This window comes from Coffea arabica, chromosome 2e, assembly GCF_036785885.1.
Source record: "Coffea arabica cultivar ET-39 chromosome 2e, Coffea Arabica ET-39 HiFi, whole genome shotgun sequence".
Lineage (NCBI taxonomy): Eukaryota > Viridiplantae > Streptophyta > Magnoliopsida > Gentianales > Rubiaceae > Coffea > Coffea arabica.
In genome coordinates this window covers 16,531,681-16,545,621 of record NC_092313.1, presented here as the reverse complement: position 1 = coordinate 16,545,621, position 13,941 = coordinate 16,531,681, and the positions used below count along the sequence as shown (strand labels likewise).

Genomic DNA, 13,941 nt, shown 5'->3' with positions numbered 1-13,941 from the left:
AGGGAAAAAAAAAGGGGGAAATAATGTGGCTTGTCACTCTTTGATTTTTGAAATTACTGCTCTATTATAAAACCATAATACTCTATAATTTGCAAGCCTATTTTAACCAAAATAATAATAATGTGCAAGGATGTACACTGTACACTGGAGACGAGACTAGGCCTAGATGAGGCTGTACAAGAATGGGTCTAGAATTGTCCGGTATCAAATTGAGGACTGATGGGTCCTAAAAAAGTTTGATAAGATTGAATAATTCTGGTCATTTCAAGAAAAGCATCATCAGTAATTTTGCCCGTTCTTAAAGCCTTGAGCACCTGTAGCATTTGGGGCCTCCGGGAAGGTTTGGGATTGAGACAGGCCCGGGCAACTATAGCCACCGCCCATACTTCCATGAAGAGATCCTCTGCCATGATGAAAGACGGGTCCATAGCCTTGCGAAGAAGCTCCTTATCGTAGATTCGCAATGTCAAGTCTTTCCAATTCTTGGGTCGACCAATTGGAGGGATGGTGTCCGGGAAATCGGTGGCCGCATTCAAGCGGAGCTTGCCGGTGACCAGCTGAAGCAAAAGCTTACCAAAACAATAAACATCGTCCGCACACGTGGCATTAGATGCACCTGGCAACCCAAGATTAGGTCTTTCGTCAACCTTGTCGAATTTTCTACTAGAAGATTGGAGAGTTTGATCTCTGGTTTTCTTGAGGAATCTTTTTTTTTTTTTTTTGGGTTGCAGATTTAATTAAAATAATTTGGCATCTGACGTTCACCTAAATTTGGTATCTGTCGTTCCCCTTTTTTTTTTTTTTTGGGGCAGGTGGTAAGTTGCATGTAGTATTACTTAATTCTTGGAATGAAGGAGCCAATGGCAATGCAAGGACAACCAATTTAAATGCATCTAAAATACAGCGATAATTCAATAATCAAATCCTGTTAGGTTTATGATGTGATAGGACTAGTTTATACCACACTATCAAGAGAGGTTCCATACATCACACTAGCTAGTTGTATTTTCTATCTCCCAAATTCTACTTCTGCGTTCACCTACAAGTCAACTAACATGGGTTAAGCCGTCGGACATCAGAACCAGACGGACGGACGGACGATTTTGAGTTGGGGGAACAGATAATCAAAAAACAGTAAAAAAAAAAAAAATTCTTAACAAATAAAGAACTCAAAGTTAAAATGAATTAAAATATGGTTGGAGGAATTATAAAGGGAAAAAAATTAGACTTGCCTTTAAAAAGAGCAGATGTTTGAGATAAACGAAATTGGAAAAGATCAAATGCGCGGCTGATCAAGAAAAGGGTTGGGTTTAGAAGTTGGCTTCTAACCATTCATTTTGTAGTAGTAGTATTATGGAGTAACTCTTTGAGAAAAAATAACCAAAGAGGCAACTGCTAAGTGCAATCCTCACCGATGATTCGTGAAATACTGTAGAAAATTGGTGCCAGTTGAAGAATGAAAAGCAACACACCATGCTTGTTAATACTAGTGCTGAAATCACTTTTAAGCAAATTTAAACCGGAAAAGAAGGAGCAGAGGATAATGTGCAACAACTATTCGTAAATCGTAACCAGAAGTCACATACCGGAAGTGCTTTGTCCAGCCCGCATGGCCCTGTTTATACAGAAGAAAAGAAAAGAACGGTCGACAAATCAGCCAAAAGTTTTCTTTTGAAAACTGTATCCCATCGATTAACTTAATTTCTACTACTGTTTTGTGAACCTAGCCAGAAAGCTCCTAAAGATCGGCCAATTTTACCAGAGATAGAAATGTAATTGAATAACAAGTGCTTACGTACTTTGGCAACCGTAGGAACCTGGCAAACCTCGTCTCTCTGGGGTCGGTTTCCGCAGCTGCACAAACCTCACTAAGACTTCCGAGCCGCACTTCAAAATTATCATCAAGAAGGATGCTGCTAGCTTGAAAATCTCTATGTAAGCGAGAGGCACCGCAAGTCAAATTAACTTTTACGTATGTAATAAAATTCACATTTGGGAAAAAGATGGTGCATAGGCATCATTTGCAGTTGATCAAGAATTGGGAGTTGCTGTTGGGCTACCTATGAACAATCGGGGGATCACAGTCATGGTGCAAGTAACACAGACCCTCAGCAGCTCCAATTGCAATCTTCAATCTTGTTATCCAATCTAAGGATGCTAATTGGCCGTGGTCATCTCCAGTCTCTCTACGCAAATAACTGGACAAGTCCTTGTTAGGCATGTACTCGTAAACCAGGAAGTCGTTGTTCATATTCTCGGAGCAGTGCCCCAGCAAAGGGACCATTCTAGGATGAGAAATCTTGTGGAGAATCTCTAATTCTGATATGAAATAGTACGATCCTCTCTGGGCCGACGGCAGATTAATTTTCTTGACTACCACTTGAACCCCGCCTTGTAAAACTCCGTAATACAGATCCCCAGAGTGGCCGTGCTTGATTAGGTTGGCTTCGCTCAAGTTATCTGTGGCTTGGAGAATTTGGTGATACTTGAATGAATCCCCCACTAACAAGCCGGAGAAGTTGAAAGATGAAAGCCTGAGATCGAAGGAGGTGAAGGTGGAGGTGGAGAAGGAGGACGCCAAGGAGACTTCACTGGGCGTACTCATACTGCTCAGCCGAAAATCCTCTCTCCGCAGGGTGGCTTTGACCAGCCTCTCCCAGTTATCGTAAATTCTAGACATCTATGATCTATGGTGTTGTTCCCTATCATTATTACTAGTAATTCATTACTTAGTAATTGTCTGACGAAAAACATGTAATGAGGGTCCAGAAATACGGCCGAATCAGGAAAACAGATGCATTCAGCATATTTGGGAGTACTTGCAGACTGAATATCCTGAATTTAATATAATTAGATTCACTCTGCCTGATGATCATGAGATACCTATACATTTAAGTGGGTGAATTTCTACTCTGAGTCTTGGTCCTCTTGGATACACACGGTATTGACAAGTCGGAGGGGTGAATCGGTCCTTTGTCCCCCCGCCCCCACCCACACACCCAAAGAATATTCCGTCGTAAAATTTTCCAAATTAATTTAACGCGGTGTATAAGGAGGAATGATTGACTTACAACTTACAAGGGAGTTTGGAGGGTTCCTAGTCATTTCTATTTCAGTCTATGTTCTTTACTGGTCCTTTTTTTTTTTTTGAAGTCAAGTTATATAAAACCTAGAAACAAAGCAACTCACTCTTCCTAATCTTAGCAAGATGTGTTAATTCATTTTAATTGCGCCAGACCGGGTTGTTGAACTGCAGATGATAGTTCCATCAAACTGGGCGGTGCAGTAGGTACAGTACTCAGACCTGTAATAAAATGGATTTGTATTCTACCCCTTGAAGTGCATGGCTATCAGTTCATTACTAGAAATATCTGTATTGTCATAGATTCAAGAAATAGAAAAGATTATGGGCTTGTATACTCCCTTCAACCCTTCTTCTATCTAGAGGAAGACTACGGTTTGGATTTGGACGGTGCTAACATTTAAGTAATGGTGATGGTGACGACTTCCCTATCCTTATGGTTATGGGCCTTCAGGTTTGGTTTTTGTGTATTAAATGAGATGTTTCAGTTTTGTTTATGAAAACCAATGAGATGTTGAAGTTAAGGAGGGCCAGATATGAGTTGTCATGCCGACCCGGTGCTATATATTTTCTTCTCCTTGCTCCACATTCAAAGCAGTACTATCAGGACTTCGGTTTAGCCGCCAACTCGATCCATCGACGGGCAAGCTAAAGTAGAAATACTATGAAATAACTTGAGGTTGCTAATTGCTATTTGACCTAGCGTCACTGTCAAAACTAAAGAACAGAAATTTAGTAAAGACAACAGCCTTGAAGGAGAACATATTTAGTAGTACTCTTTTGGGCTCAAACAAATTCTTGAAGTTGAAATACAGTTGATCGCCTTGTGTAATTTCACTCGCTTGTTGTCCATACTCCATACTCCATACTCTGGGAGGGTTGACTTTGGAGATGATGCGGACGCAAGAAGGGGTTGTTGGCCTTGGAGGTTTGTTCACTTCTTTATTCTCTTCTTTCAAGGTTCAATATTTGATTAAATTATGGTCTTTTACTCCGTCACTGTTAAATATATTCAGTTCCATCACCTGCTGGATGTGCATATATGGCTGGCTGCTTCAACCCTCAGGCCACAGGTTCTAGGATCAAGCAAGCCCCTTGCGCATTTCGAGCTTCGGTCTTCTGAGAACGAACTTGTTGCAGCAATGCAGCAACCTCCTCGGCAAAATCTACCCCTTGAGATAACATGATGGCTTCCTGGGACTGACAGAACACATGGTTTTCGAGGAAAGATGTCATGGGCAAGGTTTGAAACCTGAGGAAACAAAAGCATACCCACTTATGTATTAATTAGTAGTCATAACTTCCTAATATCCTATTCTCGTGCTTAAACCAAAAGGATGAAGCCATATTGTTGGAACTCCTACAGGCTATAACAAGAACTATAGCAATACCACAATGATAGCAGAGCGCACAACATCTCTGCCACAACATCTCTGCATCAGATCCTAAAAGAATAACCCGTGGAAGAGATCCAACCGTGAATATTGCATCCCATGTAAGAGGTCAAGTACAAACAGAGATCCCCCATTCATCTATGAAGAACTTCGATCTTAATTTCCCATCATGTCTTTATCTCTAGAATCAAGATTGGCTTTTGGAGGTATATTAAAGCACATTTCAAAGATGTACCTTATCAATGCCAAAGCTTTGTTGGACGGAGAAGGTTTTGATCCAGTGGTTAAAATTAAGACCCTAGAAAGTAGAGATCTTAGAGTTTAATCCCTCTGCTTTCTTGCTTCTTAAATCTCACATTTTCCTGCTAGAAAAAAAAATGTTAAATTAAGGCAGCCTCATGGACGGTGTAGCCACGGGTTTCTAAATTTTAATCTAACATGCATGCATAACTGGGCAAATTTTCTTTTTTATTACTATTAAATATCTTATACTATATGGAGTAACATTTTTTGAACCGTATCGAGGGTTTTGAAATACTTCTCGTGCCAAACTTGTCCAGGACCATTGCATAACTCAGCTTGTATAGATGAAAAAGTCGAACAAGAGGCAACAAAAGCGGGAGGAAAAATAAACATGCAAACTACATTAAGGCACATCTTCGAAAGAAACTTGGAATACACAGGGCTACGTACAATTATGCCAGAACCCTCAGAACCAATAATATAAAAGAAAGGAAACAAGGTGCAATCAGTCAGGTCCCATGGTCTAGTGGTCAGGACATTGGACTCTGAATCCAGTAACCCGAGTTCAAATCTCGGTGGGACCTGTATTGCTTGTTTCTCTTTTTCGTTTTTAGTGCCCTTAGTTTTTACTTATTTGCGTTTTGTGCCCCGTACTTCCTTTTTCTTCTTCATATAAAAAGGCTCATTATTAGACGCGCATAGAATGCGGATGAAACGTCTCTCTCCAGTCAAGCTGCATGAGAACACATAACTTCCCTTCATGAATAAATAAATGGAAGGGTGCCATTTAGTATATCCGTACTTTTCTTTCTTCTTCATCCCTGCAGCTCCAATTTTGGTTTTCATTGAGTCAAGCCACACGCATTCACTTCTTCATATTTGTGGCATTTACTTCACATTGACCAAGGCCTGTGGAACAGTGAAGTTGAGCTGGATAACATCAAACTTGTAGGACATATAGTGGAATCAAGACACAACAACTGGCGGGTTGCTACACTAATTGAGGATATTCAGTCCATTTGTAATTTGCTTCATCAATACTCTTTCTCTTTTGCTAATTCAGGGAAAGTAGATAATATTAAACTGAGCATTTATGCTCCTAACATCTGGTTAGACGAAGAATCGGTAAACCCTAATCTTAGATGCTAATGCATCAATGAGAATTGTAGGGCTGTTGTCCTTTTTACATGGATCCTTGTCCAGTTATAAAGTTTTTACGATGAAATATAAAGCTACCATTTCGACCAAAAAAAAAAAAAACGAAGAGGCTGTCCGTAAGACGGAAAAAAGAACAAGAAAGGTGAAAAATCTCACCGAATTCGCAACCGGAAATGCAAATAATACCCAAGGCAACTAATGAAATTAATTCAGATTAAATAATAGAGACAAAGAAAGAAAGAAAGAAAGAAAGAAACTATGTAGCGGTTGTTGTCTTTGACGCCTTCCATCTTTTGGAAGGAGGTGGAGCCTTTATAATTTACATTCCACAGGAGGACCAAAAACAGAAAAACTGTAGCTTGTTTCAACGGAAAACAGGCCCCAAACAAATAGGAAGAAGAATCATCACTGGACTAAACCTCACTCTCGTCTCTCTCACTCTCCACGAAGAAATGGAAAAAAAAAAAAAAAAAAAAGAACTTCCAAAATCAAAATCCATGCAATTTGGTGTCTCTTTCCTGCTAAACAAGAATTCCCTTAAATCTTTCTATCCAATTACCTCTGGTGGAGCTGTGCAATTTTTAAACAAATCCCCTCCCCTAGGGTAAGAAGGAGACGGGCTTGCAATACCAGAATCTTCCTACTTGGAGGAGAATGTTGAGCTGTATTAGCAAGCAAGGGACTCAAATGCAAAGCCTGCTCTTGTTATTAACAAAAGAATTATGAAAAAATCATCTGAGTTCTAATCCTCATTTGGCCTTTCTACATCTTGGACATTCATCGGTTCAGGAAAAATCTCCCTGGACTGCCTCCTAGTTGAGGATGAATGGCCTCCTTCGCCATTATGACCACTTCCCTGAGAACCAGTTGTACCCGACTGTTTAAAGCTACTCCCACCTTCCATTTTGTTAGGCGGTGCCACTGGTATAGCTGCCACATCTGAAGAGCTATGCCGCCAGCTACCAAATAGAGCAGCATTCCATGAGCTTCTCGAGGAAGTTGTTCTTAGCCTTGCTGAGCTAGTGTGTTCTTCCCTAACCACTTTCAGAGGATTTTCCAGAGCTTTAAGAATATATCTCATCAGGGGCCGTCTCGAGGGCTTGGGGTTCAGGCAAGACTTGGCAACAACAGCCATGGCCCATACTTCCTCTAATAGATCTTCGTCTATTATCAACGATGGGTCAACAATATTTGTCACCAGTTCTTTTTCATATATACTGATGTAGGGTAGCGTCTGCTCCAGCCAGTCCTTCATCCCAGCATCACCAGATGCACTGATACCTAGCTTGCCTGTTACAAGCTCAAGCAAGACCTTCCCAAAGCAATAAACATCATAGGCACATGTAGCATTGGGGGTACCTAGACATTTCGAGACAGAAATAAATTCTGGATAAGGTATTTGGAAAAGAGAAAGTAAAGGCATAATCTTGAAGAATGAGGAAAATGAATATCTTGAGAAAGCAAATGAGGAAAATTTCGTTTATGCAGTAAACACAGCAAATTAAAGATGAGAAAAGCAAGCTGAATGTCACCAGAAACCAGCAAAACCAACAAACTCAGGGTCTTAAATCTCTCAATATCAGATAAAGACCAGTAGTTGACTCAAGCTACTTGCATTTGAAATTGGCAAGTGAACAGAAAACTCAACAAGGACAAAGGACTTGCATAATGACCAACAGAACTACATCAAGGTAAATTTTGCTTACCAGAGGTGCCTTGTTCTGATGTCCTGCACATAAGAAAGAAATTTACTATGTCAGGTATTCATTAAGTAAAATAAGATTATAGTGCAAAAAGCCCACAACAAATCACAAGAACTAAAATGACTGCTGCACATGTTGAGTAATTCAATGTAGTAAATGAAATTGGCAATCAATGAGCTGAATCAAAAGGGTAGTCAATTCCATTTGGAACCCAGTTCCAAAACTTTGCAGGTACTTTGATGGTCAAGACAGGCAAGGTCTTACTTGCCATCAATTTTTAAAAGATCATAAGGAATTACAAATGACATATATACTGAAATGCTCTTTTTTCCCGCAATCTATACTCAAATACTTCCCCAACAACAAAGATATTTAACTCAACACCAATGATTAAACAACTAATGACCTCAATTCCACTACAACCAAAATATTTTTCAGGAAGAGGAGCATGACAGCGCATATTTGATTTTTGAGGGACTCAAGTTACATTCTATTTAAAGAAAATTACTCTGGCATAGCTAGGACCCTTCAAATCATGTTTGGAAGAGGCCCAAGTGCATGTATTCCTTAAGATAGGCATGCAAGTATATAAAAGTATAAAAGTAACAAATAGCACCATCTTCAACCCAGTTGGAAAGAACATAAAGTAATTTCCCAGTAGAAGGGTAGATCCCAAACGCTTCAGATAAAGCTTTTTCTATGCATGGGCCTTGTGCCATACATCCAAAAATGGAGTTTGGACTTGTACGAAGCAGCAAATATCAAGGATCACTTACTGTGGCAACCGCAGCAACCGGGTGATTCTATTTTGATGATTGTCCCCTTCTTGAGCACAGACCTGACTTAAGCTCCCTAACCGCACTTCAAATTTATCATCAAGAAGAATGCTGCTTGCTTGTATATCTCTTCAGGGACAATGTCAAAAAGAAAAGAGGATCATTACAAATCTATTTGTATAATCAGACGAAATAGGAAACTAAGGAAAGTAGAGAGTTTATGCAATGCACCAACAATGATATTAAGCACACCTTACTCTGAGACGCGCAGCAAGTTTGTCTTACCCAAACTAAATGGAAAAACAAAACTTCTTGACTTTAAGCCATAAAGTAGAGCGAAAATAAGTTACTTTTGACACCTATATTGGGAGGAGTTAGGGAATTGAGGATCATAACTTATTGAACATGCATTTTAGCATGCACCAAATATATATTGTCTACCACCACACATAAGCAGAAACCTTCAGAGAGTAATCAGGAGCATCCACCCAGAAAACCTTACAAATACCTAAAGTCAAAATGCAACCAAGTCATCAGTTTGGAAATGCAAAAATCATGTAGAATGCAAACTAATACTCATCAGGTTTCTCTTTTATTTATCCAAGTTATTACAAGCTGAACTCACCACATACATTGTCCCATGCGGTCACAAAGCAAACTCAAAAAGGCTTTGAAATACTGAACTGTAACTACATTACATCTTGCAACACCAATTCAGCCTCTTATGTAATTTTCATTTTCGTTTACTTTTTTCAAAATTTTCGTGTGCCAGTTTGGGCACCTGGGCTATAATAAGGTGCTTACGGTTGTTCTAACCCCTTGCATGTGTTTTTCATTAACTCAACACATCCGAAAATCATCAATAGGGTAAGCTAGGAGCATACTGTGCCTGCAGCAAATTTCAACCCATTGCTCTATATTACACAATGTAAAGCACATGAAACAGAGAAGATATAGAACGTTGAGGAACAAAATTTAGTCAAGTTAGATACGGTTGATGAATATAATTATTGATTAGAGAGAGTTAAAAGATTGAATGCATCAGATCGCTGTTGAGCATTGTAATCTAGGTAATAGTGGCAGGCAAGATAGGAGTATATTAAGGTTCATGACTATGAAAACTGGGAGTCTGGATGCACCCAAGAGAAGAAATTAATGACTCAACCCTTTCAGCATCTAGTTTTTTGGGTGGAAAACTAATTCCCTTATCACAGGCTGTATTTAGCTACAAAATACGTGCATTATCAGATAAAGTATTTCTTGAGGGGCTTGTTTTGGAAATGCTAACTCAACTTCAATGTAGAATCAGCCTCTAAAACTATTGAAGTTACAAAGATATGCTTTGTTTAAATATGGACGTTTTATGCATGTATGCAGCGGCAATGGAAGCTCCAGCAGGGTTCATGACAATCATATCATTATGGTCTCTAGATAAGGATTAATTACACAAGATGAGGCAACTTAGAAATGGATAAGCTAATTAAGAACATAAAGTTGACTAAGTAATAAGAATTTCTTAGTGAAACATAATCTAAGGAACAGTTATGCTCGGAAAGAAGTTTTCATATTGACACAATGCTAGATTAATTGTCCATGAAGTTTAGGTTGAACACCATAAGCAGTATATTTGTCTTTGCCGAATTCCATGTCTCGATCTTCCCCAACTCCCACTCCCTTAAAAGTTAAAAGTAATTTTGAAAAGGTTTTCTGTGTCTTCTAGAAAAAGTTTGCTAATTGCTTAAAAATACTGGTAATTTCATTTCAAACTTTTTAAGTTTAAAAACGTATCTTATGTAAAGAAAATTTTAGTGAAACATCGTTTCTATTTATATTTATCTATTGTGACCATTAACATTGAAGTCGCCTTTTTGTTCTACGTCCTTCAAAGCATGACTGAAGTTCATTATTACAAACAAAACCATATTAGAGACGGGTCTTAGCCTGTGCTTACTTTTGAAGAACCAAAGAAAATACAACCAGTTCTGCAAAGGTTACAAGAAACACAGGAAGAAGAGATTATGAAAAAATTGGTATTTTGCATTGTAGTTTGTAAAAAGCAAACAAGAATAGCAAGGAATTGAATGTACTCATTGACTAATAAAGGCACGCTAAGTGACGGAAACATGTGCAACTAAATTGCAAAAAGTTTGGAAAAACCTAGGAGATGTGGCAGCATGATCCCTAAGGATAATCTTTTTGGGCACAAAGAAGCAAAAGAAAAGACTGGAGCTTTACAGAGCAAAGGTAGAAATCAACCAACCAGCAACTAGACTACGGCGGGACCAGCATATGGGAGTAAACTTAAAGTCTTTCCTTTTGACCTTTTTATGACTCCTCCTCTGAGTTGCTTAACTGAAACCTTGAACCGCATATCATGGGTATAGAAATTGCCACATGTATAACATCTTCCGTATATTGAACACATCAAGCTACAAGTGACAAGTGAATTCGATGGCCAGATGTAATGACAATGCATGAGACGTACTAGATGCATGGATGTCTAAATATGTAAAATTATTGCCATCTAAGGCAGACACTTTGATGTCAGTTTCTTAATCTGATATGGGAAGATCATTATGCTAGCATAATCAAACAGCTTGATACCCAAAAAAGATAAGTGTTAGAAAGTCACCAAATCATATAATGATGGCAACAAAAGGAAATAGGAAATAGAATGATAAGCAAGTGTTGAAGTACCTATGAACAAAGGGTGGGGAACATTCATGATGCAAAAAAGAAAGGCCCTCCGCAGCTCCTATAGCAATTTTCAGTCTAGTTATCCAATCAAGAGATTGTAAACTGTCATCGTCTGAATTGGTTTTCCTGAATAAACAACTTGACAAGTCTCCATTTGGCATATATTTGTAAACTAGAAACTTTTCATTCTCATTCTCTAAGCAATGTCCCAAGAGAGGGACCAACCTGGGATGAGAAACCTTGCTGAAAAAGTCTAGTTCCAACATGCATGCTTCTTTCTTGACTGAGCGTAAATCAAATCTTTTAATTACCACTGGAATTCCTCCTTCAAGAATACCCCGGAAAATATCACCAGAATGGCCATGTTTGATGAGATTCTCATCACCAAACTCACCTGTGGCATGGAGAATCTGCTGATATGTAAATGCATCTCCCAAGCTGGTAAAGTTTAAAGACATTCCTGGAGATGGAGGGCTTGCACCTGCAGGAACAGGGCCAACACCAGTGCCTCTTTGATTCGTTGCATCCCTCCTGCGACCGCAAACAATCAAAAGTATAAGCAAAATCACCAAGAGCACAATAAGTGCGGCTCCTCCCAAAACTGCAGCTAATATGATAACAGTTCTGTGACTCTTCTTGCGTGATTGAGTAGGAGTTTGAGTTGAATTTGGCAGTCCAAAGTTATCAAATATTAGACCCCTCTCTGCATAAAATGATTCGCATTCTTGTGCAGTCCTTTGATTTGACAGTTGTTGGAGGCAATTTTTGCCAAGAGACACTTTGCTTCTGGCATAATCTGGAAGCGTACCTTGGAAATAATTACCAGAAAGATCAGTAAAAGCAAACCTCCTAATCACAGAACCGAGACCTCCGTAAAACAGATTCTGAGATAAGTTAAACACTGCAGTTGTGCCGTTAACACTTGAAGTAAGATTGTGCAGTGTACCAGTAAAGTTATTTCTGGAGGCATCGAAAACTTGCAAGCGAGACATTGTCCACAGTGCGTCAGGAAGACCACCAGTAAAGCCATTATGACTCAACACCAGATACTGCAACTGATTCAAAGCAGGAAACAGATTCCCAGGCAACGATCCTGAGAGTAAATTATTCCCAATATCAAGTCTCTGCAAATTCCTTAAACCTCTCAAGTCTGAAGGCACGGACCCCACTAAAGAGTTGGATCCAAGATCAAGGTCAACCAGACCGGAAAGATCACCGAGTTGGGCGGGTATCGAAGAAGACAAACTATTCCCAGAAAAATTCACGAACTTCAACCTAGCTAAACTTCCAATACCAGGAGGGATGCCCCCAGTTAAGTAATTTGATGACATATCAAGCGAAGTAAGATTTCTTATACCAGAAAAAGTCGGAGGAATGATGCCAGTTAGAGAATTTTGCGAAAGATCAAGAACCTCAAGGCGTAACAAATTACCCAAAGTTGATGGAACTACCCCTGTAATAGTATTTCCAGATAAATACAAGCTAGTTAAGCTACTCAAATTGCCAAAACTTGCAGGAATAGAACCACCAATTGAGCAAGACCTAAGATCAAGCACTTGTAGAGAGGCAAGTGCGAAACCAAACCATTGAGGAATTGCGCCTGGAAGCGCGAAATTGGACGCATTAAAGGAAGCCAAAAAGGTGAAGTTCCGGAGGGCATCAACTGAAAATTGAGGGTTTTGACTTCCAATACGAGTACGCTTAAAACCAGAGATATTGATCCTAGTAACACGTCCATTCTGGCATTGAATACCAGCCCAACGTGAACAAGGGTCAGACTTTATAGGCCATTCTCTAGCTCTCAAACCCAATGAAGATCTCAATTTAAGTAAAGCCAATCTCTCAAGTCGAGAACTCAACAATTGCTGCTGCTGTTCTAATGTAAAGTTAAACAATAAGGACAAAACCACAAAACAGACCAAAACCACTTTGCTCCGCCGATCCACCATCGCCGCTTAACCTTCATTGAACTCCAAAAATCCTCACATTCATCAAAACCATATATGCTATACCCCTGACTGTATATTTCCAGTAACTACAAAAGTATAAGTGTCTATTTATTCAAGAAATTTAGGGATTCTTGATAAACAGCAGCAGCAGAATATACATTTGCCTTTTTGTTTCTTGCAAGAAAGGAAGAAAAGCTAAAAAGGGCTTACCTTTATGAATTCTAAGGTTGAATGAATCAGAAACCTTGATTTGATTCTTGAAAATATTCTATCTTTTTCTGGGTTTTTCTTGAAATCTTTTTTTTTTCCTATGTACCCTTTTACTTCTTTCTCTCTCTTTTTTCTTTCTGCACACCTACTATTACTCTTTCTTTGTTTTCTTTCAGTTTCTTCGGTTGACAAAGGAGAGAGAAATGATTATCAATTAGTAAAAAAATAAGGGGGTGTTTCTCAGAGCAAGAAAGAGTGAATCATTTGAGTAGTAGACACAAGACAGAGAGAGAAAGTAAAAGGGTGGTTTGGTCTGGGTCAAGGCTATTGTAGATGATGCTCAACAGCAGCAGCAATATTTATCTCTGCTCTCCTCTCCTCTGCTCTCCTCTCTGGAAAATCACAGATAGGAGCATTGTTTCAAATTTGCTAACTTGACTATTAGAAAAAGGGAAATCAGTCTGAACTGAACCGGCTATGTACGCGCGTGAGTCTCAAAGGCTATTTCATATGCTTACGCTGTAAATGATAAAATCTACTAATACTCAAGTAGCAATTTGTGCGCATATAGATAAGTGATGAGGAAAAGGGGTTAAATTCAATACCCTTAACTTATTGCTTGGATTTTCATTTTCCTCCAAAAAAGTTTTTGCGTTTTTTATAAATATATTTTTAATTATTTTTTATCTTACCTACATCACATTGTTACAATTACAAAAATTTCAGAAA

The 13,941-nt window shown here is 39.0% G+C and overlaps 2 protein-coding genes and 1 non-coding gene across 8 annotated transcripts; 1 reads left to right on the top strand and 2 right to left on the bottom strand.

Moving 5' to 3' along the window:
• Positions 1-100: 100 nt before the first annotated feature.
• On the bottom strand, positions 101-2,899 carry LOC113731284 (probable LRR receptor-like serine/threonine-protein kinase At2g16250). Of its 2 annotated transcripts, none has more exons than XM_027256455.2 (4): positions 2,061-2,899; positions 1,800-1,913; positions 1,587-1,615; positions 101-616 (listed from the first exon to the last, which is right to left on the bottom strand). In XM_027256455.2, the coding sequence occupies exons 1-4, from the start codon at positions 2,678-2,680 to the stop codon at positions 189-191; spliced, it is 1,191 nt and encodes a 396-aa protein (XP_027112256.1). In that variant the 5' UTR covers positions 2,681-2,899; the 3' UTR covers positions 101-188. The 2 variants fall into 2 exon arrangements, with proteins under 2 accessions (XP_027112256.1, XP_027112255.1); XM_027256454.2 differs by having other exon boundaries at positions 1,800-1,931; positions 2,061-2,898.
• Positions 2,900-5,231: 2,332 nt separating this feature from the next.
• On the top strand, positions 5,232-5,303 carry TRNAQ-CUG (transfer RNA glutamine (anticodon CUG)). Its single transcript has one exon. It is a non-coding gene; the product is annotated as a tRNA-Gln (tRNA).
• A 770-nt stretch (positions 5,304-6,073) lies between these two features.
• LOC113726311 (probable LRR receptor-like serine/threonine-protein kinase At2g16250) lies at positions 6,074-13,684 on the bottom strand. 5 transcript variants are annotated; one of them, XM_072079340.1, is made up of 5 exons: positions 12,000-13,684; positions 11,054-11,861; positions 8,357-8,485; positions 7,584-7,606; positions 6,074-7,236 (listed from the first exon to the last, which is right to left on the bottom strand). In XM_072079340.1, exons 1-5 carry the CDS (start codon positions 13,000-13,002, stop codon positions 6,620-6,622), a joined length of 2,580 nt encoding a protein of 859 aa, XP_071935441.1. In that variant the 5' UTR covers positions 13,003-13,684; the 3' UTR covers positions 6,074-6,619. The 5 variants fall into 5 exon arrangements, with proteins under 5 accessions (XP_071935441.1, XP_071935442.1, XP_027105756.2 ...); XM_072079341.1 differs by having other exon boundaries at positions 11,054-11,849; XM_027249955.2 differs by having other exon boundaries at positions 11,054-13,088; positions 13,213-13,683.
• Between the last annotated feature and the right edge of the window lie 257 nt (positions 13,685-13,941).

What these genes read in the sequence shown, in the direction of transcription:
- LOC113731284 (XM_027256454.2), bottom strand. Translation starts at nt 2,680, where the DNA reads ATGTCTAGAATTTACGATAACTGGGAGAGGCTGGTCAAAGCCACCCTG. An exon ending in AGGTTCCTACGGTTGCCAAA is followed by an intron (nt 1,616 to 1,799) that starts GTACGTAAGCAC and finishes CTGTATAAACAG; the next exon opens with GGCCATGCGGGCTGGACAAA. An exon ending in GGCTGGACAAAGCACTTCCG is followed by an intron (nt 617 to 1,586) that starts GTATGTGACTTC and finishes TTGGGTTGCCAG; the next exon opens with GTGCATCTAATGCCACGTGT.
- LOC113726311 (XM_027249954.2), bottom strand. Translation starts at nt 13,002, where the DNA reads ATGGTGGATCGGCGGAGCAAAGTGGTTTTGGTCTGTTTTGTGGTTTTG. An exon ending in TCCCCACCCTTTGTTCATAG is followed by an intron (nt 8,486 to 11,053) that starts GTACTTCAACAC and finishes TTGTCCCTGAAG; the next exon opens with AGATATACAAGCAAGCAGCA. An exon ending in CGGTTGCTGCGGTTGCCACA is followed by an intron (nt 7,607 to 8,356) that starts GTAAGTGATCCT and finishes TCTTATGTGCAG; the next exon opens with GACATCAGAACAAGGCACCT.